Below are 25255 nucleotides of genomic sequence, written 5' to 3'. Positions count from 1 at the left end.
TGGAGAAGACTTAAACATACTCAGGGAGAAAGAATTTGACCATGAAAAAGCACAAGACCAGAAGGCTGGGAGTCAATGATTAGACTGCTCAATGGACTGGACTGGATTTAACTGGAAATTTTCATAGTGAAGCAGTGTAACATTGAGGTTACAGGAAATGTTGGGGTTGCAAGTAGGTATTGAAAATATTAATACATGGCATGCAAAAGTACCATTTCAGCAATGGAAGTCTTACAGGAATGTGCAGAATGGATTGACTAGTTCAAGACTGTAGTCACAGAGATCAGTTATGGTTATTCAATGCATAAGATGACAAGGACTATCATGAAGAGGGTGATCTTAGGAGTATAAAGTGAAAGATGGCTATGAGTGACACAGAAAGGCCCAGTCATTGGAACTTGGCAACTAAAAAAATGGGGCAGGAATGATGGAGGAGCCAGGGTGACTCAGAGTTTTAGCCAAGTGGTTGAGAAGCTTGGTCCCAAAGAGAAAAATGGCAAATCAGTCAGGAGGGTCATTTTCCTCTTTCCACCTAGAATCTGGGGAATTATTTTCACAATAAAGCTTATGTTATAAGTAGAAAGAACTCTATAGTTCACAAAAATCTTCCAGACAGAGTAATTAATTTCATCTTTACAACACCATAGTCAGGCAAGATGGCTGTTTCTGTTCCCATTCTACAGAGAAATTAACCAGTGCTCTGTGAGGTTAAATAACCTATGCAAATCACACTGCATAGAGGAAAGACAGAGTGTTTTCTAGCACATTTTAGAGTAAAGAACAGGTCAAAGAAGTGAAAAGGATTCTAACATCTTGAAACTGATAACAGAAACTGACAATGTCCCTTTTCCTGCTCACATAGAAACATGTTACCTATGGTGTTGTTGGTCAACTGTGCTGTTCTGCACTGTGCTTAGCCCCTCAGTTGTGTCCGACTCTTGTGACCCTATGGACTGAAACCTGCCAGGGTCCTCTGTGCATGGGGATTCTTCAGGCAAGAATACTGGAGTGGGTTGCCATGTACTCCTCCAGGAGATCTTCCCAAACCAGGGATTGAACCCAGGACTGCCACATTAGAGGCAGATTCTTTACCATCTGAGCCACCGGAAAGCCCAAGAATACTGGAGTGGGTATCCTATCCCTTCTCCAGGGGATCTTCCCGACCCAGGAATCAAACCAGAGTCTCCTGCGTTGCAGGCTGATTCTTTACCAGCTGAGCTACCAGGGGAGCCCTCTGGTCAACTGACCGTCCCTTAATAATGGCTATTAAGGCTAATAATGGGACCTTACTAACTCACATGTAGCAGCTTCAGGTTTTAAGATTCACTGATTATAAAATGTTTTCTTTATATCAAACCAGTATCTGCTTCCCCAGTGCTTCTAATTATGAATTGGTTCTTCTTCTACCCTTTAAAACTACTATAAAATAGTTTCGTTTCCTTTTCTATGTCTTCCCCTTTTCAATGCTTTTCAGACATTAAAGAAAACTGTCATGCTGCCCCAAGTTATCTGCAGCTGTTTATTGAATAACATGCCTTCTAGAGCTTACAAAGTTCTGGTCATCTACCTTGAGGCTATTTCCATTTTATATTTCTCATAAAATGGTGATGCCAAGGAACCACCCTCATATTCCAGATACGTTCTAATCAGCAGAGAATGCTGTTGCTCTATCACACCCTTTGTCTTGACCTATCTGTGATATTAATACATGATCAGATTTAGCTTTGATTGCTGCCTCATCAATTAATAAATCATATTAAATTTGAGCACGAGTAAAGCTTTAAAAATTTTACTGATGTTAAGCCATGTCACCCCCATTCTTTACTTTGCAATAAAAATTTTATTGGGAATACAGACCTTTTCCTTTTCTCCTTGTCATCAGGTTGGCATTTGCATAACCATAGAAATCATTTCCTTTTCTCTGTGAATGAGGAGCCCATGGCATGTGTTATTTATTTGTGTTCACTGAACCACTGAACAGAGGCTTTTGTGCTTAGCTTCCTGCAACTTGTTTTCTCTCCTAACATTGCTACCTTCTAGCCTGAGTTTGTCTTACAACATCTGCTATTATACAATGCACTTAAAAGACAAAGGCATCGTTTCTGCCCTTACAAATCATCTACTGTTCACTTACTGTCCTGCTAAAGCTTTTACTGAATGACTCAAAATGCTCCATGGCTCAAAAGGAACAAATCAGCTCTGGATCATAACCTGAAACTCTACAGAGACCCTCAGGCTTTACTCAGGAATAAGCTCATACCTTATTTATGTTTTCACTATATGATTAGTTCCCCATGTACCGAAGGCCTACAAAATAATGCCTTTTTAATGAAAACATGTCTTCCTATAAAGTTATTAGAGAGTTTCAAGACAAATACTATACATAGTTTATGCTCTTATAGCCTAAATCTAGTTCAGCATGTACATAAAGTCTTCTAGGCCCTCAAAAATACCTCAGTTAAATTAAGTCCAGTTACATTCTTCTATCTTAGAGTTTCCTAAACAATATTCCGTGGAACACTTGGGTGTCCCTGAGAGTTAGTAGATGTCCTGTGTGATAGGTGTCCTATAGCCTAATAATTTTAAGAACAGGTACGTTAGTGAAAGGTCAAACAGTTTTCCCTACCACCGTGAATCACACAGCCTTTAATGTATTAAAAAGCATTGTGAATCTTTAAGAGTATACGAAATCTCTTAACTTCTCTAGGCTTTCTACTTCCTAAAGGCAACTTGTAACTTTGAGGAAGCACAAGGTTAGTAATGACAATAGAGTGACAGTAGTAAAACAGTATATTTTAAACTATACCAAAGAAATATGAGAACTACAACTGCAGGTTTCCCCCACTATAGGAAAGGAGAGCATTCCTATGAAACCTTTTATTAGCTGAAATGACATAGGCAAGAAGCAATTACCTTAGGACTCATTCTGCTCAGGGATGCACAAAATAAATCGAGATCAAGCACAAATACAGTCCAAAATCATGACAGCTTGATGCTCAGATGCTGGGTGTAATTCCTGGGTTAGGTGCTGGGTGGTACCACTCTCGTGACTCAGGGTATACACTGCCTCTGTAAGAGCTCACTGCTGTTTTAACATCTCTTTTTTCACAAAAGTGAAAATCATTTTCATGTCTTTTTTGGTTAGTGAAAACAGTACTAATGTAGGTCATCTACAAAAGTGAAGTGGCATAAAGGCAATTTTCAAAGAATGGGGAATACCTGTACTTCACTTCTTCTCAAGCAGTTCCTCTCAGTTACCTAGTGGGATTTTCCCCTTTCTTTAGTCCATCGTGGTAAATTATCTGGTGGCTGCTGAAGTGGAAAATGGCAGTGCTAATAAACAAGACACCATAGGTGTCACCTCTTTGAAAGTCTTTATTGATTCCTTCAGCAACAGCATTATTTCCCAGTCCTATTGTCTGTCTTTTTAAATTCTCTTTATTACGCCTCCAACATATCATTGGAGTCATTCACTGACAATAACATTTCCTACTTGACCAGAGTCCCTTTGGGAACAATCTCTAGGCCTCTTTTGCTTCGTATCCTTGGCGTAAGTTCTGGTTCTCAACACAGATTTAGTAAATATTTGTTAAGGGAGAAGAGGAAGAGAGAACGGCCAGGAAAGTCACCCCATCACTGATGCTCTTTAGGGTAAGCCACAGGTGATGGCTCTTCCTCACAAATTAGACAGTAATCTATATTAAGGTTGTCACCATGCTACTTTACATACACTGCGAAAGATCATTTGTTTTATATGATCACTGAGGAAATCGAAGAGAAAATATTTTTTAAATGCCTAGAGACAAAATGACATTTACTTTGCTATACAGCAGAAACTAGCAACGTTGTAAATCAACTATATTCCAATAAAAATTAATTTAAAAAATAAGAGTATAACTGTGACATTCATGCAGTTATAAAACTTGTCAAACTATTATTTAACTCATCAACTAATGAGACAACCAGTAAGATCTTACAATTGGCTCAAAGAAGAATTCCAAGAGCTTCACATAAAGACAAGCAATGAGGAAAGCGGAAATAAATTTGAATAGAGGCAAAACAGATCTGGCCACAAAACGGTGATCAGTTGCATCCCACCAGAAATAAATAATTTGCATCTCTTTGGACAGGAGTCATATGCATTATTATCCATTTTCTACAATTTACAGAGTTTTACATAGCTCAGGTGGCCCTAGTGGTAATGAGTCCAAGGCAAGAGATACAAGAGACTCAGGTGCAGTCCTTCGGTCAGGAAGATCCCCTGGAGGAGGAAATGGCAATCCACTCCAGTACTCTTGCCTGGAAAATTCCATGGACAGAGGAGCCTCGCAGGCTACAGTCCATGGGGCTGTGGAGAGTCAGACACAACTGAGCAACTGAGCACACACATAGCTCCAAGACAGTGAAAAGTGAAGATAACTCAGATAGGTGTCATAGATGGAGCACTCATTAGACATTTTTGCCCGTTTCAAAGTTTTTCACAATTTTTTCTGACAACTACATATAGTCCCAAGACATCATGAAACATCATCTTAGTTGCTGCTCATTACTCTTCCTGTACTTTACTAACTTAAGCCTCCAGCACTTATGCTCAGGTATGACAAGATTGGAGCTTGTCTGGGAAACAATGAGTGGGAGAATGCTTTCCCCTCCTGAGAAGCCACCAAGTCCTGGTTCAGTCTATCCCGCAGCTCTTTGTAAGTAGGGTGTGTTATTTCATCTGATGCTTCCCTGGTTCATTATGTAAACAGAGCTCCAGAGCTCACCCCACCACTCCTCCAGGAAAAGCAGTCAATTCCAGGCAAAACTCCCCTCTCAATACATTCATTAACACTTTTCCACTTAAGTATCATATCACATTTCCTGAAGAAAGGAATTCTGATATCTTTTCTTTTTCTTTTTTTTTTTTTTTTCTTTTTCTTTTTTTATTTATTTTTTTTTTTTTAAATTTTAATTTCAGATATACACATGCTCCCCATCCTGAACCCTCCTCCCTCCCAACCTCCCCATACCATCCCCCTGGGCCTTCCCAGCGCACCAGCCCCAAGCATCCAGCATCATGCACTGAACCTGGACTGGCATCTCGTTTCATACATGACATTTCACATGTTTCAATGCCATTCTCCCAAATCTTCCCACCCTCTCCCACAGAGTCCATAAGACTGTTCTATACATCAGTGTCTCTTTTGCTGTCTCGTATACAGGGTTATCGTTACCATCTTTCTAAATTCCATATACATGCATTAGTATACTGTATTTATGTTTTTCCTTCTGGCTTACTTCACTCTGTATAATAGGCTCCAGTTTCATCCACCTCATTAGAACTGATTCAAATGTATTCTTTTTAATGGCTGAGTAATACTCCATTGTGTATATGTACCACAGCTTTCTTATCCATTCATCTGCTGATGGGCATCTAGGTTGCTTCCATGTCCTGGCTATTATAAACAGTGCTGCGATGAACATTGGGGTACACGTGTCTCTTTCCCTTCTGGTTTCCTCGGTGTGTATGCCCAGCAGTGGGATTGCTGGATCATAAGGCAGTTCTATTTCCAGTTTTTTAAGGAATCTCCACACTGTTCTCCATAGTGGCTGTACTAGTTTGCATTCCCACCAACAGTGTAAGAGGGTTCCCTTTTCTCCACACCCTCTCCAGCATTTATTATTTGTAGACTTTTGGATCGCAGCCATTCTGACTGGTGTGAAATGGTACCTCATAGTGGTTTTGATTTGCATTTCTCTGATAAAGAGTGATGTTGAACATCTTTTCAAGTGTTAGCCATCTGTATGTCTTCTTTGGAGAAATGTCTATTTAGATCTTTGGCCCATTTTTTGATTGGGTCATTTATTTTTCTGGAGTTGAGCTGTAGGAGTTGCTTGTATATTTTTGAGATTAGTTGTTTGTCGGTTCTGGACTCTAACTCCGCAATAATTGCTTTCTATATGTCACAATATCTAATATTTATATAAGATCAAGGTATAGAAAATGTTTAAATATTATATCTTAGTCATCCCTTCAAAAATAAGAAAAGGCTTTCCTCATTGTTCTCTGCCTCCTCGTCATAATCATTGGTGGATTTAGGTGCAATTTGTGTTTTCACAGTGCACTCAGCTACAATGGAATGGGATTGTAAGTGACCATGGGTTTTTCCTTTTGAGGAAGGAGTTTGTGATTGTAGAACACTTTCTTCAATTTATATCCCCATTGCCTACTTTCTCAGGCCTGTGCCCTTAATTTTCTCTATATTATAGTCTCTAAAATTCCAACCAAATGCCTACAAATGCTCAGAATATGTTTCTGCAGAGGGAAGAAAACTGAAGTAATTTTGAATTTTCAGTTGACGTGTTTTACCTTGGAAATCTTTGAGTAGGCTAGACTGATGACACACAGGAGAGTGTATCAGAATCGTTTGTTGAGCTTTTTCAAAACATGCCATCCTGTGAGAGTCCTATATCCTAGTGAGCTGGGTTGCAGTGCGGGTGAAGTTTAGTGTTAGTACAGGGCAAGACAGACCCATTTATCTAAGCTTAACAAAATACAATAAACATGTTATCTATAAATTGCTGGGAAATAACATCCTTAGCTCTATCATATATCTTGAGATAAATAATCTGCCCTCTGAAGTGAAGTCTGTGCTTAATACTTGCAACATTAGAAACTCTGACATCCCTCAATGACCATATTTATTGTCAAATATATATCTTCTCTATTATTTAACCTATAAATATGGTGATGTTTTGAGTTGTTGGATGTCTGTAGCAAAGAAAAATAAGAAGAAAGAAACTGTTTTATTACATTTCTCAGACACAGTTTAGGGGACATTGGGTTTCTAAGGGTGGCCTATGTGTGTGTACCACTGTCTGATTAGATCACAGGGAAGGTGGGAGCAGTGGGCATTTGCCCTAGAATTGCAAATCAGTATCTGGAAAATATGTGACCAGAAGATACTTTATTTGTGAAATCTGACAAACCTGGATATTTTTCTCATGCTCTGGAAACAGAAGTCAACAATCGAGTTGACACATTGTCTTAAACCTAGCATTCTGTAAGCATCCGGCCTCTGCATCTTCATGATCGCATTTAACTAAAGTTTTAAATGAGAGCAACACTTGAAATACTAAGGTAACCTGAACTGCATGGCGATGACGTGGTCATGGCCATACAGTACTGTGTCTTTGTATCTATCTTATGTTAATCATACTGTATTATTCCATCTGGACCTCATGATTATGGCCATAAAATCCCTCATCTAATACTGCTTTTCTAAATGCCTCTGCTTACATTGTTTTTCTTTTCTTTTTAGCAATACTTTCATGCAGGAGGAAATGGCCTGAAAAAGAATTTCTTGGAGAAAAGCCCAGATCTTCAGTCTCTGAGATATGCTCTCAGTCTTTATACCCAAACGACTGATGCCTTGATAAAGAAATTCATAGACACCCAAACCTCACAGAGTAAGTAACACATTGGACATGAACAGAGGTAAACTGAATACAACTCAACTTCAACATAGAAATCACTATAAATAATATCTGTAATTTGACTATAATAAATTAAAGCATCAATAAGAATGATGATTATGATTTGTAAAAAAAATATACTCAATTTTTAGAAACTTATTTTATAAATAATTTCAATAATACTGAGATATGCTTAATACTAAAATTGTATGGAATAATTAACATTTGCTGTTGGTTTTAATTTCATAAAATTTAGTAAACCCTCGTTGTGAATAACCATAACTGTGATATTCTCAAATTAGTACAAAATAATCAGTGTTTATCGGTCTCAGTAACTTCTAAAGTACAATAATAATTCCTCAGATCCTAACTTCAAATGAAAATAATGTCCTGTTCTTGGGTTTTCAGGAGGGAAATCTCATTTACTCTTAATTTTATAGAAGAAAATTCTAAGTCTTTGAAAAGAGCCAAGTATGTTAGTGGAAACTCAGATCTATTTCATATGTCAAAGTTGCCAACTCATAAGTTTCTAGGATATTACTGTTAAAGAACCTTCTTTCAAGTTGCTTTGTGATTTATTGTATTTTGGTAATTACATGCATTTAAAATCTGGCATTTCTGAGTGATTACTGAAAATGTCACTCTAAGTAAAAAAAAAAAAAATGCAGGCTCAAATTGTAGAACATAATAAATTGCACCCAACTATAATCAAAATAAGGAGGAGGACACAACTTCTTTCATGAGAGATCCTTCCAAAGGAAGCACACAGATTTTTTTTTTCTTGATAAAAATCCTTCAGACTTATCTATGTTTCATCATGGATATTTTCACTTTTCTAACTACATTTGAAGATAATACCAAGGTAGGTGCTAGGTAGCTGCTTGACCTATCTAATACTTTGTGCTTTCTGACCTTGTCCAATAAATGCTACAAACACCCCTTTTAATGCAATCTTCAAACCCAGATTACATCTTAGGATGGTTCCAAAAAGGAGAAGAGAGTTGAGTGTAAGGCCTTGTCAAGAAATACATTACTCCTTGAATCATGATCTCTCAAGGTTTTCCAAACTATAAATATGAATGCAATTCTAACACAAGTCATCATAATAGTGTTGTTGCTTTATTCTCAAGAGAATGTGAGTGTTTAAAAACTTAGCTTTACGTTCATAGGTATACATTATGTGTATATACATGCAACCCATGTTTCAGCAGAGATGTCAAACCAAAAAACTACATATGAATTTCAACTTTGGTGTATGGAATTTGGTACACATGTTTGTTTTGTATGAATTGTATGGCAACATTAAAAATATATGGGGAGTGGGGGAATAAGAGGATTCATTATCCCAATAATCCTGACTATATTAATTATTTTAGTCCTGGTCTTTTTCTTTTTTACTTACCTTTTCTGGCTTTTTTTAAGTAACACAATTTTTTCTGCATAATTGAAATTGGTAAGCTTTAGATATGAAATGACTTTGCCTTTTCTCTGATAGTTACCTTCAAGCATGCTCCATGGAAACTATTTCCATCTCCTCCTCTGTCCCTCCCTTGGCATCGCTCCAGCTGGTCCCAGCCCACCATGATCAGGTCCACAGAACCTGAGGTGTGGGGCGTGTTTGATGTGCCCTCTGCTCCCCTTCCCCATCATCTCCTAGATACCTCTTGCTTCAGGGTATTGGGGGCAGAAATTGAAGGGAGGGGGAGATATCTTTAAAGTCCCCCTACAGTTGAATCCATATGCTGACTTTCCCAGGGGCCCAATGCTAGGGAACCTCCTATCCGTTGAACTTGATGATGAATGCAGTCTGCCCAGGTCCCTATAGGGACCCCTCAGTTGCTGCCTCCTGCAGCACATGCCATGGCTTCTTGCTCCTTGAATATCTTCTAGTGTCCAGCCCTCTGTAATGAGGTCCCAGCAAGAAGACTGATGACCAGCTTCTTCCATGGGGCCCAATGGAGCTCATATATTCTTTCCACGTTTTAGATGACCATGAGGACTTCCTCACTGTCACCTGCCATCTCTCTCTAGCTCTCCTCTCTACCTGCTCAGATAGTTGTTTATACTTTTAAATTGGAGGAGAAGGGGAAGGAAGAAATACTGCTGCCTAATATAACACAACCCTTGTTCAATCAAAAATGAGGCAAGCCAGTATCACCAATTAATGGATGCAGTGTTTCTGAGTTTCTATTCATATTTTACTCTAATTCTATCACAATCCTATCTCAATACTCATTACCACAGACTGAATAATAAAGTGAGCAACAATACCATATCCTTCATAAAATATGGAAAGGAGAGATAAGAGGAAAATTCACTGAATATTAGAATTCTTTATAACACAACCAAAAATAGGACATATTAAAGGACACAATCTCCATTTTCTGTAACAGACCCTAAATGACCTCCAAATGCCTGGGGCCAGTCCATGTTTTCTTTGTCTTCTAAAGAACCTCAGCTTCCTCAGGTTCTTTAAATGACAAACATGGAAAAGTTGACTTCTCAAGAGTCTTACTTAAATGGACTGGTCTGCTGTTCTATGAATGCTTGACCTGGGCTGTACTAAAAGAGAGGAGCTTGGGTGCCACTCTTATATCCCTGCAGATGAGTATTTACAATTAGAGTAGGATCAATTCTCCCCTTTTTGTATTTCTTATCCTAGTACAAGGTAGAGTCCAAAATGATCAGATAAGGTCTCAGTTTCCAGTTTAAATACAATTGCAATTATCCAAATAATTTTCTAGGATTTGGCACAGTATCAAATACCCATGAAGATTTATTATATTTAATTTTTGCCAATCTTATATTTTGTTAATACAATTTAGAAAGACCATTCTGGTATTATGGTGTCTTTCAAATATAAAATATGAAATGGGAGCTAATGCTACACACTGAGAACCCCTTCCACCCTCTGCCTGAGGTGCCCCATCCAGGCTAAGCTAGGGTGTCAGACAGTCAGTATCCCAGGAAGCAGCCCTTGGCCAATGGAGGATAGGCAGTTGGCAGAAAAGAAAACAAATAAAACTTTAGCTTCCTCAGTTGGGAAAACTCTAACATGAGTTCTACACAAACTCCAGAATTCCCCTGTGATATGAAGCTCCATCCTCTCTGAGAGGACAACTTCCCAAGTATATCCTTTACTGTGGAATGCTTGTCTCAGCTTTCACTCCCGGGGAACCCAAATCCAGGGTCACATTACTAGAAAGTAGGGAGCCAGGTTCCAGTTCAGCTACTCTAGATCTGTATCCTGTGCTCTTAACCACCATGCCTGCATCTTCTTGATAATAATTAAATTATAAAGGTCAAATACCCTGAATGAATCTTTCTCCTTTACTTGAACTTTTTCTCTTACAAATTCGCAAGTTAGGAATACAGAACTAATTAGAGAAACAACTTATAACACAGTGAACATTATTTGAAAAATATTTTACATTATGATTTATAAAATGCAAACTGATTTTTTGTCTCCTTAATTTCTAACTCATACATGTGCAAGTATTAAGGAATTATCATTCAAGTGTTAATCAACATGCTGTGTAAAAGAAATTGGAATCCTTTAGAAATTTAACTGTGCTTTTTAAAGTATCTATATTTTGTTCTCATATTCTCATAAACTCTTTCCTTAGTCCATTTTCTTCTTTCCTTTTCTTTTGTTAAAATGTTCTTTTGTATCTCTTTCTCCTTTCTGCATTATCCTTGTCTGTGTTAGAAAATTAATTGTAACATTAAATATACGGAAAAATGAATAATTAATTGGGCTATATTTTTCACTGTCTTCAAAGTGAAGATATACTTTCCTTTGAAAATATTTTTAATTCAGCTTTTACGTAAATGGGTTTGTGGCATAGAAAAACACTCTATATCTTGCTCACTTATTCTTTATTTTCTCTTTTTCAATTCTCTCTGTTTTCACCTTCTCTTCCTCTTTCTTTGATCTCTTTTTAGAATAGATTTAGATGTCCTCTTTTTCCAGTAATAATAATAAGAAAAAATGACAAGGGGTAGAGTTTCATTAGAAATTTATGAGCCAAAGAGTCCAATTGAAATCTATAAATTTGGAAAAACACTCTTCTTTCTGTTCCAAATACTGGAAAATAAACAAATTCAAAATGGAGAGATAAGTATTCTTAAGTCCTCAAGTGAAGCTGACAGATTGGTTTATAAGAGTAACACGTTTATTAGTCTAGCAATGTACTGCGGCAATGAAATACCACTATACTCTGTTAAAGAGCTGCACTCAATATGCCAGCAAATTTGGAAAACTCTGCAATGGCAGGACTGGAAAAGGTCAGTTTTCATTCCAACCCCAAAGAAAGGCAATGCCAAAGAATGTTCAAGCTACTGCACAATTACACTCATCCCACTTGCCAGCAAAGTAATGCTCAAAATTCTCCAAGCCAAGCTTCAACAGTATGTGAATCGAGAACATCCACATGTTCAAGCTGAATTTAGAAAAGGCAGAGGAACCAAAGATCAAATTGCCAACATCCACTGGGTCATCAAAAAAGCAAGAGAATTCCAGAAAAACATCAACTTCTGCGTCATTGACTATGGCAAAGCCTTTGACTGTGGATCACAATAAACTGTGGAAAATTCTTAGAGATGGGAATACCAGACCACCTGACCTGCCTTCTGAGAAACCTGTATGCAGGTCAAGAAGCAACAGGTAGAACCAGACATGAAACAATGGACTGGTTCCAAATTGGGAAAGGAATGCATCAAGGCTATATAGAATCAAGATCGCCAGGAGAAATATCAATAACTTCACATATGCAGATGACACCACCTGTCAGAAAGTGAAGAGGAACTAAAGAGCCTCTTGATAAAAGTGAAACAGGAGAGTGAAAAAGCTGGCTTAAAACTCAATATTCAAAAAACTAAGATCATGACATTCAGTCTCATCACTTCATAGCAAATAGATGGGGAAACAGTGACAGACTTCATTTTCTTGGGCTCCAAAATCACTACAGATGGTGACTGCAGCCACGAAATTAAAAGACGCTTGCTGCTTGGGGAAAAAACTATGACAAACCTAGACAGCATATTCAAAAGCAGAGACATTACTTTGCTGACAAAGATCTGTCTAGTCAAAGCTATGATTTTTCCAGTTGTCATGTATGGATGTGAGAATTGGACCATAAAGAAGGCTGAAGGCTGAATGCTGAAGAACTGATGCTTTTGAGCTGTGGTGTTGTAGAAGACTCTTGAGAATCCCTTGGACTGCAAGGAGATCAAACCAGTCAATCCTAAAGGAGATCAATCATGAATATTCATTGGAAGGACTGATGCTGAAGCTGAAGCTCCAATACTTTGGCCACCTCATGAGAAGAGTCAACTCACTAGAAAGGGCCCTGATGCTGGCAAAGATTGAAGGCAGGAGGAGAAGGGGATGATAGAGGATGAGACAGTTGGATGGCATCACTGATTCAATGTACATGAATTTGACATGGTGACATGGTGAAGGACAGGGAAGCCTGGCATGCTGCAGTCCATGAGGTTGCAAAGAGTTGGACACAACTGAGCAACAAAAAATACCCTGCATTCACTTAAATATTTACTGAATCTCATCTCTGAAATCAAGTACCATAAGGTATATATTCAAAGCTGAACCCAGTGCTATGTACACCAGGTGCTCTACTATGGAGGTTCTCGAGCAGAGGTGATTTTGTCCCCCTGGGGCATCTGTCAATGTCTGAGGAGCTTTGATCCTTTGATCTGGGAGTGGTATTTGTTACTGGTATCTAGTGGATGGAGACCAGGGAGGTTGCTAAACATCGTGCAGGGTACAAGACAGCTTCCTACAATAGGAAGTGATCTTTAAGTCTCCAGATGGCAGTAGTGCAGAGGCTGGGACACCTTGCACTAATACTAGACTGAAACAATATAAGAAGTGATGTAACATAAATCGTGTTAGATCAGATCAGATCAGTCGCTCAGTCGTCCAACTCTTTGCGACCCCAAGAATCGCAGCACGTCAGGCCTCTCTGTCCATCACCAACTCCCAGAGTCCACTCAGACTCATGTCCATCGAGTCAGTGATGCCATCCAGCCATCTCATCCTCTGTCGTCCCCTTCTCCTCCTCCTGCCCCCAATCCCTCCCAGCATAAGAGACTTTTCCAGTGAGTCAACTCTTTGCATGAGGTGGCCAAAGTACTGGAGTTTCAGCTTTAGCATCATTCCTTCCAAAGAAATCTCAGGGCTGATCTCCTTCGGAATGGACTGGTTGGATCTCCTTGCAGTCCAAGGGACTCTCAAGAGTCTTCTCCAACACCACAGTTCAAAAGCATCAATTCTTCGGCGCTCAGCCTTCTTCACAGTCCAACTCTCACATCCATACATGACTACAGGAAAAACCATAGCCTTGACTAGATGAAGCTTTGTTGGCAAAGTAATGTCTCTGCTTTTGAATATGCTGTCTAGGTTGGTCATAACTTTCCTTCCAAGGACTAAGCGTCTTTTAATTTCATGGCTGCAGTCACCATCTGCAGTGATTTTGGAGCCCCAGAAAAATAAAGTCTGACACTGTTTCCACTGTTTCCCCATCTATTTCCCATGAAGTGATGGGACTGGATGCCATGAGCTTCGTTTTCTGAATGTTGAGCTTTAAGTCAACTTTTTCACTCTCCACTTTCACTTTCATCAGGAGGCTTTTTAGTTCCTCTTCACTTTCTGCCATAAGGGTGGTGTCATCTGCATATCTGAGGTTATTGATATTTCTCCCAGCAATCTTGATTCCAGCTTGTGTTTCTTCCAGTCCAGCGTTTCTCATGATGTACTCTGCATATAAGTTAAATAAGCAGGGTGACAATATACAGCCTTGACGTACTCCTTTTCCTATTTGGAACCAGTCTGTTGTTCCATGTCCAGTTCTGACTGTTGCTTCTTGACCTGCATACAGATTTCTCAAGAGGCAGGTCAGGTGGTCTGGTATTCCCATCTCTTGAAGAATTTTCCACAGTTTATTGTGATCCACACAGTCAAAGGCTTTGGAATAGTCAATAAAGCAGAAATAGATGTTTTTCTGGAATTCTCTTGCTTTTTCCATGATCCAGAGGATGTTGGCAATTTGATCTCTGGTTCCTTTGCCTTTTCTAAAACCAGCTTGAAATTGTGTTAGAAGAGGGAACAATTTGACTCAGGAAGACAAATAAAGGTAGAACAGTCAGTGGAAAAACTGAGTCATGAAAGTAGAAAGAGAAAGGTATTTTGGATTCAGAAACTGCCCAAGAAAGAATATACTTGCATTCTCAATTTTAAAATCCCAATATGTCAAGCATATTGTCAGTTATTTTTATGAGGAAACAGTTTATTTTGTTTTTAAAGCAAAATTCACCGTATCACTACTTATGTTTGACACTTATGATAGTGTAAGGAACTCTAAGGCACTTTTTAACACTATTTTGTGTAACATTAGTAGAACTTATATTAATATTTGTAATAATTACCAAACTCTTCCTCTTGAAGTTGACGCTATGGTTTAACTTGGGTAGTCTCCTTGAAAATTTATACTTTCTCCTTGTTGTTGTTTCTCAAAGATGTGCTACTTACAGTTTTAGAAGCTGCTACAAAATTCATTTCTTGCATCTTAATTACATTATTCATCATCATTTAAAAAAAAGCTTCTCTAACAGCTATTTCATTATACCAAGGGCTCTTCGAATATTTCATACAGTAGAAGACAGTGAAAAATGTACAAAACTTTAACATATTAAGTAGGATTTTTTTCAGTGGATAACAATTTGGAATGAGGCACAGAATGATTAATTGCTGGGCTATCCTAGGTCATATTCTGTTTCCTTACCTGAGCATTTATCACAGTTTGAGGAACTTAAATCTAAAAATCTTTCCAAAGGGAATTTTTTTATGTCTAAGTTACAACTGGCTCATAAAGCAAAAAGAAATGACTGTGTAAATTAAAATATATGAAATGAAATGTTTTTAATCTATACCCTATCCTCTTCTTAACTCTTTATGAGCAATATCTTTGAGTCCTTGCTTACTTGAAATTTCTTAAAATTTAAATACCATCTTGGTCATTATAATAATCTATTTTCTGCTAAAGTATAGTACATTTTCATCTAAAATGTACATCAGATAGCTACATTTTGAATCTATGAATATGCTTCAATATTCATTATATATAAGGATTAATTATCTCTAATCATGTTGTTCAAATTATAAAAGATATGTTCATAAGAAGAAAAGAAACTCTTTGTGAAGTGGTTTTGAAAGGAAAGTTATGACCAACCTAGGTAGCATATTCAAAAGCAGAGACATTACTTTGCCAACAAAGGTTCATCTAGTCAAGGCTATGGTTTTTCCTGTGGTCATGTACGGATGTGAGAGTTGGACTGTGAAGAAGGCTGAGCGCCGAAGAATTGATGCTTTTGAACTGTGGTGTTGGAGAAGACTCTTGAGAGTCCCTTGGACTGCAAGGAGATCCAACCAGTCCATTCTGAAGGAGATCAGCCCTGGGATTTTTTTTTGGAAGGAATGATGCTAAAGCTGAAACTCCAGTACTTTGCACCTCATGCAAAGAGTTGACTCATTGGAAAAGACTCTGATGCTGGGAGGGATTAGGGGCAGGAGGAGAAGGGGATGACAGAGGATGAGATGGCTGGATGGCATCACTGACTCGATGGACGTGAGTCTCAGTGAACTCCAGGAGTTGGTGATGGACAGGGAGGCCTGGTGTGCTGCGATTCACGGGGTCGCAAAGAGTCGGACACGACTAAGCGACTGAACTGAACTTACTGTAGAAAAGATCTCTTCTTATCAGAAATGTAGAACTTAACCTTAATGGTATATAGTTGGCAGAAGAGCTGGCATTGAAATAAAGAGATTAGTTTTAAGGTCAAGGGCCACAACTGGAACTTCACCTTGATCCCACCTGTGGAAAATGTTGAAGAATGTCTTCAGGGTATGCAGGGAAATAATATTGAAATCCATTCAGCCATCTTCAATTTAATACTGACTTGGAACCATAGTCAGACCTGGTTTCTCATTTTAGTTAATCAGGCTATCAGAGATCACCAGATAACCAGAATCCCCTCCAACAGACCTATGTCATCGTCTTACCCCTGGAACAGTGGGATTCCACTAGTTAGTACTGCCTTCCAAGATAGGGGTTAGCATTTCTTGGGGGATACAGTGGAAAACTTGAGGAGGGTTTGTGTGCTTTGGCTCTTCAAACACTGCAGTTGGTCTGAAGACATTCAACTCTAGATGAGGCTCTTCAGTGCAATCAAAAAGTTGTACATAAAAATCTTTAACAGGAGTGGTGATGTGATATGGTTCTGAGAACACCGAATCCTTTCCCAGGGTAGAAATGTGTTAGATAAGGTGACAGTAATGCCGAGCAATCCTGGGCACCAAAAGCAAGTTGGCCACCACTGTGCTAGTCTTCCCAACAATCCTCGGGTGAGTAACTTCATCCACACTTGTCAGGGTAAGAAAAGAATCGCAAATATATTAATAAACTTGCTAAAGTCATGGAGGTGAGTGGCAGAGGCAAGCCCCTTCCCACTGTATCACACTTAATTTAATCAGCAAAGAAAGCAGAATCTGTCATTATGACTTTCTACAACTCAAGCTCTCTTCTCTATAGTTTTGAATAATTGAAGTTGCTTCATCCTCCTTACTTCTCATTCTGGTATGACTAAAGCTCCCTGCTGCCCAGGAGATAATCTTTCAGTTGGTATTGTTTTCACATCAGCAAGAAACTCTCTCCCCAAGAACATCTTCCTTACTTCCCCAGTTTCTTCTCATTCTGACCCCCAGTACTGGGCATACTTAGTGGCCAGAGAATCTTTTGAATGTTAATTGGAAGTAATTATACTATAGGAACCTAGGTTGAAATTAAGAAAATGCATTCTGCTTTCAGAAAGCCCTTTCTATTAGTATATAGCCTGATTTCTCACCTCTAGAGTCCACTCTGTGTGTGTGTGTGTATGTGTGTGTGTGCACATGCATGTGTGTAAGCGCAAAGCTGTTGCTACTTTGGTCTTCTCTCTCTTTTCTACTCTTCTCACCCTTGGGTCCACCCGCAGAAATGCCATTTTGTAACACTCCCCTTGCAGATAGAGTCATATCATGATTGCTTATCTACATTTCTCTGCTCTCCCAATGTAAACCTTGGGAAGATGGGACCTTGCCTACTCATCCTTTGAATCTAAGTGCTCAGAACAGTGCTAGATACAAAGTAGGTAAATTTAGTGAATTTTAGAAAAAAAAAAATGCTGGGAAGTTAAATGCAGAAAATTTAGAATTATGTGATATGACATAGTCCTCATATTTGAATTGATGCAATTACACATCTTTATTGAAAGCAAGTGTATTTACAGCCAAAAAGAGGAAGAGGGAGAAGAAAGGAGGGCAGGAGAAAGGGGTGAAAGAGAGGAGCCCACAGTTTGATGGCTGATGCTGTTCAGTAGTTTCTGTACAGGCAGAAGATAATGAGTGCCACTGGAGAAGCTCAAAGAGCTATATAAAGTTAGATGGAGAGACTTAAGGTCACAACTAACTCACCCTTAGGAGCATTTTCTATGTGCCAGGCTTTGTGCTAAATGCTAGTTAAACTCCAATGAAAGACTGTGCTGAATATCTTTCATTTGCTACCCTCCTCTCTCCCTAGGAGGCTGGCTGTATGCATTACAACTATGGATTCTCTTACTGTTTGGTTCCCACTGGGTTCAGTCAGTAGGGAGCCCATGCAAAGCTCCCTGGGAGGAAAGAGTGAGGTCAGGTACTCCTTCTCTCTGCTTCCTCGGGGCATGATCCATTCATTCAGACTGACTTTGTCCTTTGACTCTAAGTCTCTAGAAGTTGCCTTCCCTAGAAAACTCTCCCTTAGGATCCCAGCAGCTACTTATGCCCCTCAGGCTTCAGGGACTACAGGTATTAACAGCCCCGCTATTCCTTGTGTTTTCCTTAACCCCCGCCTAAACCTTCATAAACAGCCTCTTTCCTAAACCTTCCAAAATGACCCTAATTTGAGTTTCCATCTGTTTGCTGATGATACCCCAGTGGATACAAAGGCAAATATTCATGGCTTTGCTAGGTTTTTCTTCCATGCCAAGTCTTTCACTCAGATCATCAAAGATAAACATTTTAAAATAAACAAGTCAAGCATCAGAATAATTATCTTTGGACTGAGAAAAAAAAACATTGCATTTTGATGACTGAGCTGTCCAGAATGAATAAAAGAGTATATGAGCTTTTCACTCACAAGGATATTTCCATTATACTGTGGCCAAGTCATCAAAATCCCAGCTTCCACTTTCTCATAGTGCAGTTTATCTGACCCAGGGTTTCATCTCTGAAAATCAGAAATCAGATTGAGACAGCTGGGAGCCTCTGGTGAAATCATTTGCAAAATCTAAGCATCCTCACAGCACAAAGCAGATGTTTATTATATGTCATGTAATGGGGAAATTATTGTTCTTTGTGCATTCATCTAAGTGTGTGTGTGTGTGTGTGTGTGTGTGTATGTATTTCTAGGTCTGAAAAAGAGTTATTTCATTGTTACTTCATTCATTTTTTAACATAAATAGTTAGAAGATTAATTTTGCTCTAACACTATCCAGACAACTGTGTGTAGGGGAGGGGCATCTTTTCATTTCTCAATTTGGTGAAAACTAGATCTAATTCCAAGACTATGCAGAATATCAGAGGTATCAGAACACTGCTTTCTCACTTAAAGTGCTCTCTGTTAGTTGTTTCTTAAAGACTAAGCTGTATTTAAATAATTCTGATAGTAACATATAGACTTTTCTAAAATTAAACAAAATCAAAATTATTTTCTTTCTAAAACAAAACAATGACAGAACACTTGAAATTTGGCCTTGCAGTCAAAGATCTAGCTAATAACCACTCATACCTGCAGTTTACTATAGTTTGTGTGTGTGTGTGCATGCTCAGTCATGTGCTCTTCTTTTGCAACCCCATGGCGCCCACCAGGTTCCTCTGTTCATGGGGTTCTCCAGGCAAGATTACTGGAGTGGGTTGCAATTTCCTTCTCCAGGGATCTTCCTGACCCAGAGATTGAAGTTGTATCTCTTGCATCTCCTACATTGGCAGGCAGATTCTTCACCAACTGCACCAGCTGGGAAGCCCTTACTATAGTTTATAGGCATCTTCAAATAACTTTTTCTTACTTTAGTCTGAGAACAGCCCTGTGGAGTCAGAGGTCACTGGATGCTCTTTTGAGATGGCCATTTCACCCAAAAGCAATAGATGCCATTGAAGTGATGTGAGCAAGGGTATGGCATGGAGAAAATAACTGAAGGGAGACAAAACAAAAGCAGGCGGACAGGCTGGAAGAGGCTAGGCTGGTGGGAATAGCTGTGGAGACATGTGAGTAGTTTTAAGGTGTAGTTCAGCACTATAATAGGCATGATCTGGTGAAATAAATCTTGTCAAATTAATAAAAATTTAGGATAATAAATTTATAAGGTACCAAAGTAAAGCACGGAGAAGGCAATGGCACCCCACTCCGGTACTCTTGCCTGGAAAATCCCATGGACAGAGGAGCCTGGTGGGCTGCTGTCCATGGGGTCACTACAAGTCGGACATGACTGAGCGACTTCACTTTCACTTTTCACTTTCATGCATTGGAGGAGGAAATGGCAACCCACTCCAGAATTCTTGCCTGGAGAATCCCAGGGACGGGGAAGCCTGGTGGGCTGCCGTCTATGGGGTCGCACAGAGTCGGACACGACTGAAGTGACTTAGCAGCAGCAGCAGCAAAGTAAAGCAACTTTTAATTCTCTGTGGTGAAATTATGGTTATTTTCTGCCTGCTTATAATTTTCTGTACTTTTAAAATTATCAAAAAATGTCCAGGTTTTTTAAATCATAATTTTAAAAGAATTACATGAAGAAAACATGTTGATATGTTGATATGCAAAGTACATTAGTTTCATTGACTGTCAAGGTATAATCAGTTCAAAGTGGTAGGTTTTGATGTCTTTCAGGGCCTTGGATTGTAAATCTGTGGGTTAAAATAAACAGCCCACTTAAACCTTTGCCTTAGGATTCTAAAAATCTCAAAATTGCTCTGGAGGTAGGAGAATCATATAGAAAATGCAACATGTAAATATATATAATTACAAACATATATACATTATATGTGTACATGTAATTTAATGATTTGTAAATCTGATTTTATGAAGAAATCAAGCAGTAAATGTGTAATATATTGATTAAAATTAAGTAAGTGTTATGTCAGTGTTAAAACAGGTGTTCTTAAAAATATCTAACACTTTTTTATTATGGATAATTGTGATATTCTTCACAAATTTTGTTACTGCTATTATTTTTAAGACTAATTAGAAAGTGAAATAGGTTAGAATCAGGTTAGAATGTTGGGAATTTTATGGAAACACTGACAAACTGAGATGTCAGAAAAACATTCTTCAAATCACTGAGTCAAGAAAGCAAAATGCAGTACAATTTCTCTGTTTTCATTCACTCAGATCAAGTTTTTGTGACCAATGGGGTCAGTGGCATTAATTGAAAATTGCAGACTATTGCTTCTCAACCTCTATGTGCCCTTTATAACTAACTTCTAAGAAAAGATATTGGATGTTTCCTCCTTCAGTTATTCCTTAGCACCAGAAGTTAACCCTTACTATTCAGTGTGTGATTTAACTTAGAAAAAGAAATAGCAACTGTGTTAAGTGGCATGGAAATAGTAAATCTCAATCTTTAAAGGTTTAAAGTCAAGCTTGTATAAACCTCTGGCATAAAGGTCACTGCTTATTTATGGAGAAGAAGGGGCAAGAAATCGGTGTGTTACATTACATCGGGGGTAGGGAACAGTGGAGAAGGCGATGGCACCCCACTCCAGTACTCTTGCCTGGAAAATCCCATGGATGGAGGAGCCTGGTAGGCTGCAGTCCATGGGGTCGAGAAGAGTCAGACACGACTGAACGACTTCACTTTCACTTTTCACTTTCATGCATTGGAGAAGGAAATGGCAACCCACTCCAGTGTTCTTGCCTGAAGAATCCCAGGGACAGGGGAGCCTGGTGGGCTGCTGTCTATGGGGTCGCACAGAGTCAGACACGACTGCAGCGACTTAGCTGCAGCAGGGAACAGTAGTCATGGCCCAGGCATTTGTCCTACATCTGCTTGGCTACATGATCTTGAGACAAGTCACTCAACTCCTTTAAGCCTCAATTTTCTCATCTATAGAATGGATAACATAATTCATTCCAAAGTCCTTTGGGTTGCTGGGAGGATCACAGTGGTAATACTCATGACACACAATCTCTCAGTGAATGTTTATTCTTAGTGGATCATTATTATTGGATACACTGTCTGAAGAGTACATCTTATTCTACAAATGTGAACAAAGAGGAACTCTCTTAGGAGGCAGCTATCTGAGCAGGGAAGCCAGTAATCAGTCAAGTGCTCCTCTGTAAGCTCTACCTCCAAGTTACCAAGATGCTCTCTGAGTGACTGAGAAGCCTACCCTACTGACACCTTAAGGAGTCATACCTGCAGTTTCTATGAACTTCTCCTCCATATATGCCATGGTTACCAATAATTGTATATTTTTTGAATCCTTGCTATATGCACAGAGCTCTATGCTGGGTAGGAGACACATGTGGAAGATTCCCTGCTCCAGGAAGCTTACAGTGAAACTAAAAGCAACTACATGAAAGGGAAAAATCACCAGCCCTCCAGACCACTGAGTGAGAACCACTAGAGTAAAGAGTCTTTAGGGAGGAGTGAATGGAAGGGAGATGAAAGAAGTAGGTTTTGATTAGGACTTAAAGAGCTTTGAATGTTAGGCTCAAGCGTGTAGAGATTGATTTGTAGTCACTGTGAGGCCCAAAAGAAAGGGGTGATCAACAGATCAATCTCAAGTACTCATGGTGTGCCATCTGCTTTTGCATAGGAGGGACGAGGGGAAGGAAGGAGGGAGGGAGGGAGGAGAGGAGAAAACTTTTAGAAAATCATTTTACGTTTTAAATGTTTACAGTATAAGTACAATAATAGCAGGAATAGACAACAAGGGAGGAATAAGATTCTACAGGTCAATACAAACCAAAGCAAGCAAAGGAGAAAAAGTGGTAAACTTTGGTAACTTGTAGACTGGTGACACCTACCACTGAGCAAAGTGTAGAAGTATTGATAGGGAGCTGTGATAAACGCAGTTTTACTTATTTCTGTCAGTGTTACTAGTGGGGCATACAAGGAACTATGTCCACTGGAGAGATGGAAGAAGTATGGTGAGAGCAGTCAGTCCTGCAGCTCCGTTCAGGAAGTGATGACCGAATCCTGGGGAGCGGGAGCAGGGTGGAAGCTCTGAGGAGGGGCACACAGGAAGGGAGGATAATTGAAATCATGGAGAAACTACCACTTTGAGGAAAGGCCTGGCCAGAAACAAGATGAAGATCAGGGCAGGGTGAATAGCAGTGCCATTTCAGCACTTTTGCTACCAGTGCCTTAGTCTCTAATTGAGTCTGAGCACTTGAGAAGGAAAAAGTCTGTAGCTCTGTGAGTCCTGTGGGTAAATCATCATGCTTGTGATGGAAGCCCACTAGGAAAAAATACTCATTATGACCATCACTGCTATTAGCCTCAGTTCAGTTGCTCAATTGTGTCCGACTCTTTGCAACCCCGTGAATCGCAGCATGCCAGGCCTCCCTGTCCATCACCAACTCCTGGAGTTCACTCAGACTCACATCCATCAAGTCGGTGATGCCATCCAGCCATCTCATCCTCTGTCGTTCCTTTCTCCTCCTGCCCCCAATCCCTCCCAGCATCAGAGTCTTTTCCAATGAGTCAACTCTTTGCATGAGGTGGCCAAAGTATTGGAGTTTCAGCTTTAGCATCAGTCCTGCCAAAGAACACCCAGGACTGATCTCCTTTAGAATGGACTGGTTGGATCTCCTTGCAGTCCAAGGGACCCTCAAGAGTCTTCTCCAACACCACAGTTCAAAAGCATCAATTCTTCGGCACTCAGCTTTCTTCACAGTCCAACTCTCACATCCATACATGACCACTGGAAAAACCATAGCCTTGACTAGACTATGGCAAAGTAATGTCTAGCCTACCTAGTGTTAAACTGTGTAGTGGCCTTCAGTACCATTGGAAGAACATAAGGGTGTTGGCCATTTACATGTACTTAAGAAGTGTGTTACCCCACTTCGGGTTTTCTTAGAATAAATGTGTGGTTCTCACATTTTAGTGCACATGAAAATTACCTGCAGGGCTTGTTAAAACATAGACTCGCTCTTAGAATTTCTGACTCATTAGGTCCCAGGCAAAGTCTGAGAATTTGCATTTGTAACAGGTTCCCAGGAGCTGCTGATGCTACTGGTCCAGGAACCACACTTTGAGAACCATTTTAAAGCCTTGCACAGAAACACACCCTATAATGAGGCCACCCGTAGCTCATTTAAGGCATTGACTACAAAGTTTAATTGCAGGCAATTTTTTTTAACATTTTCAGGCTGAAACCTCTAGATAAAAGGAACATGAGAGGCATAGAAAGAAAGTATAGAGTCAATAAAAATGTTCTTTTTCCAAATGAAAGTATGTGTTTTACAGCCTCAAAGGAAGATCTTCAGGTAGACACTACACATAGACACACGCAGACCCAAAAATGTAAAATACAGAAAAAGTATTTTCCTCTTTGCCAGAGTTGACTTTCAGCTGTGCATATTTTCCTTACATTCTCCTCATATTTCAGCTTTCAGTTTAAATGGCATTGCCTTTTTAGTGTAATAGGAGAACCTAGAAACTTGATTACTGCCTGTGATTCCAAACAAAAGGGGTTATTTTCAATTATTTTCAGTTCAGTTTTGTTTATGAACAATGTTATGTGACTTAAAAGCCAATTTTTGTGGGAAAACTTCTGTTTACCTATATGTTTATAGTGCAAACTTCTGATAGATTTAGAGTACATTAGATCCTTCTAGCTCTAAATTGCATTGCTGTCTTGTAGTATATAGTTACACCTCATTTCCTTTTCCACTTGAAGTCATTTCATTCCTTTGGTTTACAAACACCTTGAATTCTCTTTAACTGAAAAGATGAGGTAACTTGATAGAGCATCCACCTTAGCAATAATAACTCCCAAGGTAGATGAAACTAAACAGAGCAAAACTGTAGACAGCATGTCCTACATCATTTAGAAAGGAAAGAACATGGGCTTGAAAGGCAGGAAAGCCACTGTAAAGAAATTCAAAAGAATGGAAGAATAGACAGATGTACTGGAAATACAAATGAGGATCAGTTTTTCTTTTCCTTTAGAGTAAGACAATTTGGAAATTAGCAGGTAGATGTTACAGTCATTTAGATGGCAAGGCTAGCTAATCCTAGAAAAACATGGTCCAAATGTCCATTACTTAAAGCATGCCTGAATATCCTCTCAGTGACCCTATAAGCAACATGAGACCATACCCATTCTCAGAGGAGAAGATAGGGCTGAGATTGAGTGATTTGTAAGAGTTACATCGATATTAAGTATAGAAATGGTCTCAAATCCAGAGTCTTCAAAATCCAAACACAAGGTATTTTCCACTGCTCAACCCACTAACCAAAGCTTTCACTGAAAAGTTGATTTTTCAAACATTTACAATAATGCTCTGGACATATGAGTAAAACTAGTTTTGGTCCATAGTCATTTCTCTTTATTGTTAGCCGACCATTAGTTACTTATACAAGCAGCAGAACTAAGATGCAATAAAGTCTAATAGAACCTCTTTTTATTTGTGAGGATAAATAGTAGCAGAGATAGTTAACTATAGACATTAATTCAACATATGCCTAAATATTTTCC

The 25255-nt window shown here is 39.1% G+C and overlaps 1 protein-coding gene across 1 annotated transcript in view; it reads left to right on the top strand.

The window, feature by feature from the left end:
- UNC13C (unc-13 homolog C) overlaps window positions 1–25255 on the top strand; it is a 685158-nt gene that overhangs the window by 625606 nt on the left and 34297 nt on the right. The window contains 1 exon segment of the mRNA NM_001206460.1: window positions 7305–7452. Coding sequence (NP_001193389.1) covers window positions 7305–7452 — 148 coding nt within the window.

Source organism: Bos taurus, chromosome 10 (genome assembly GCF_002263795.3).
Source record: "Bos taurus isolate L1 Dominette 01449 registration number 42190680 breed Hereford chromosome 10, ARS-UCD2.0, whole genome shotgun sequence".
Taxonomy (NCBI): Eukaryota; Metazoa; Chordata; class Mammalia; order Artiodactyla; family Bovidae; genus Bos; species Bos taurus.
The sequence above is the reverse complement of the archived record's forward strand: the minus strand, read 5'-3'. Positions and strand labels throughout refer to the sequence as shown.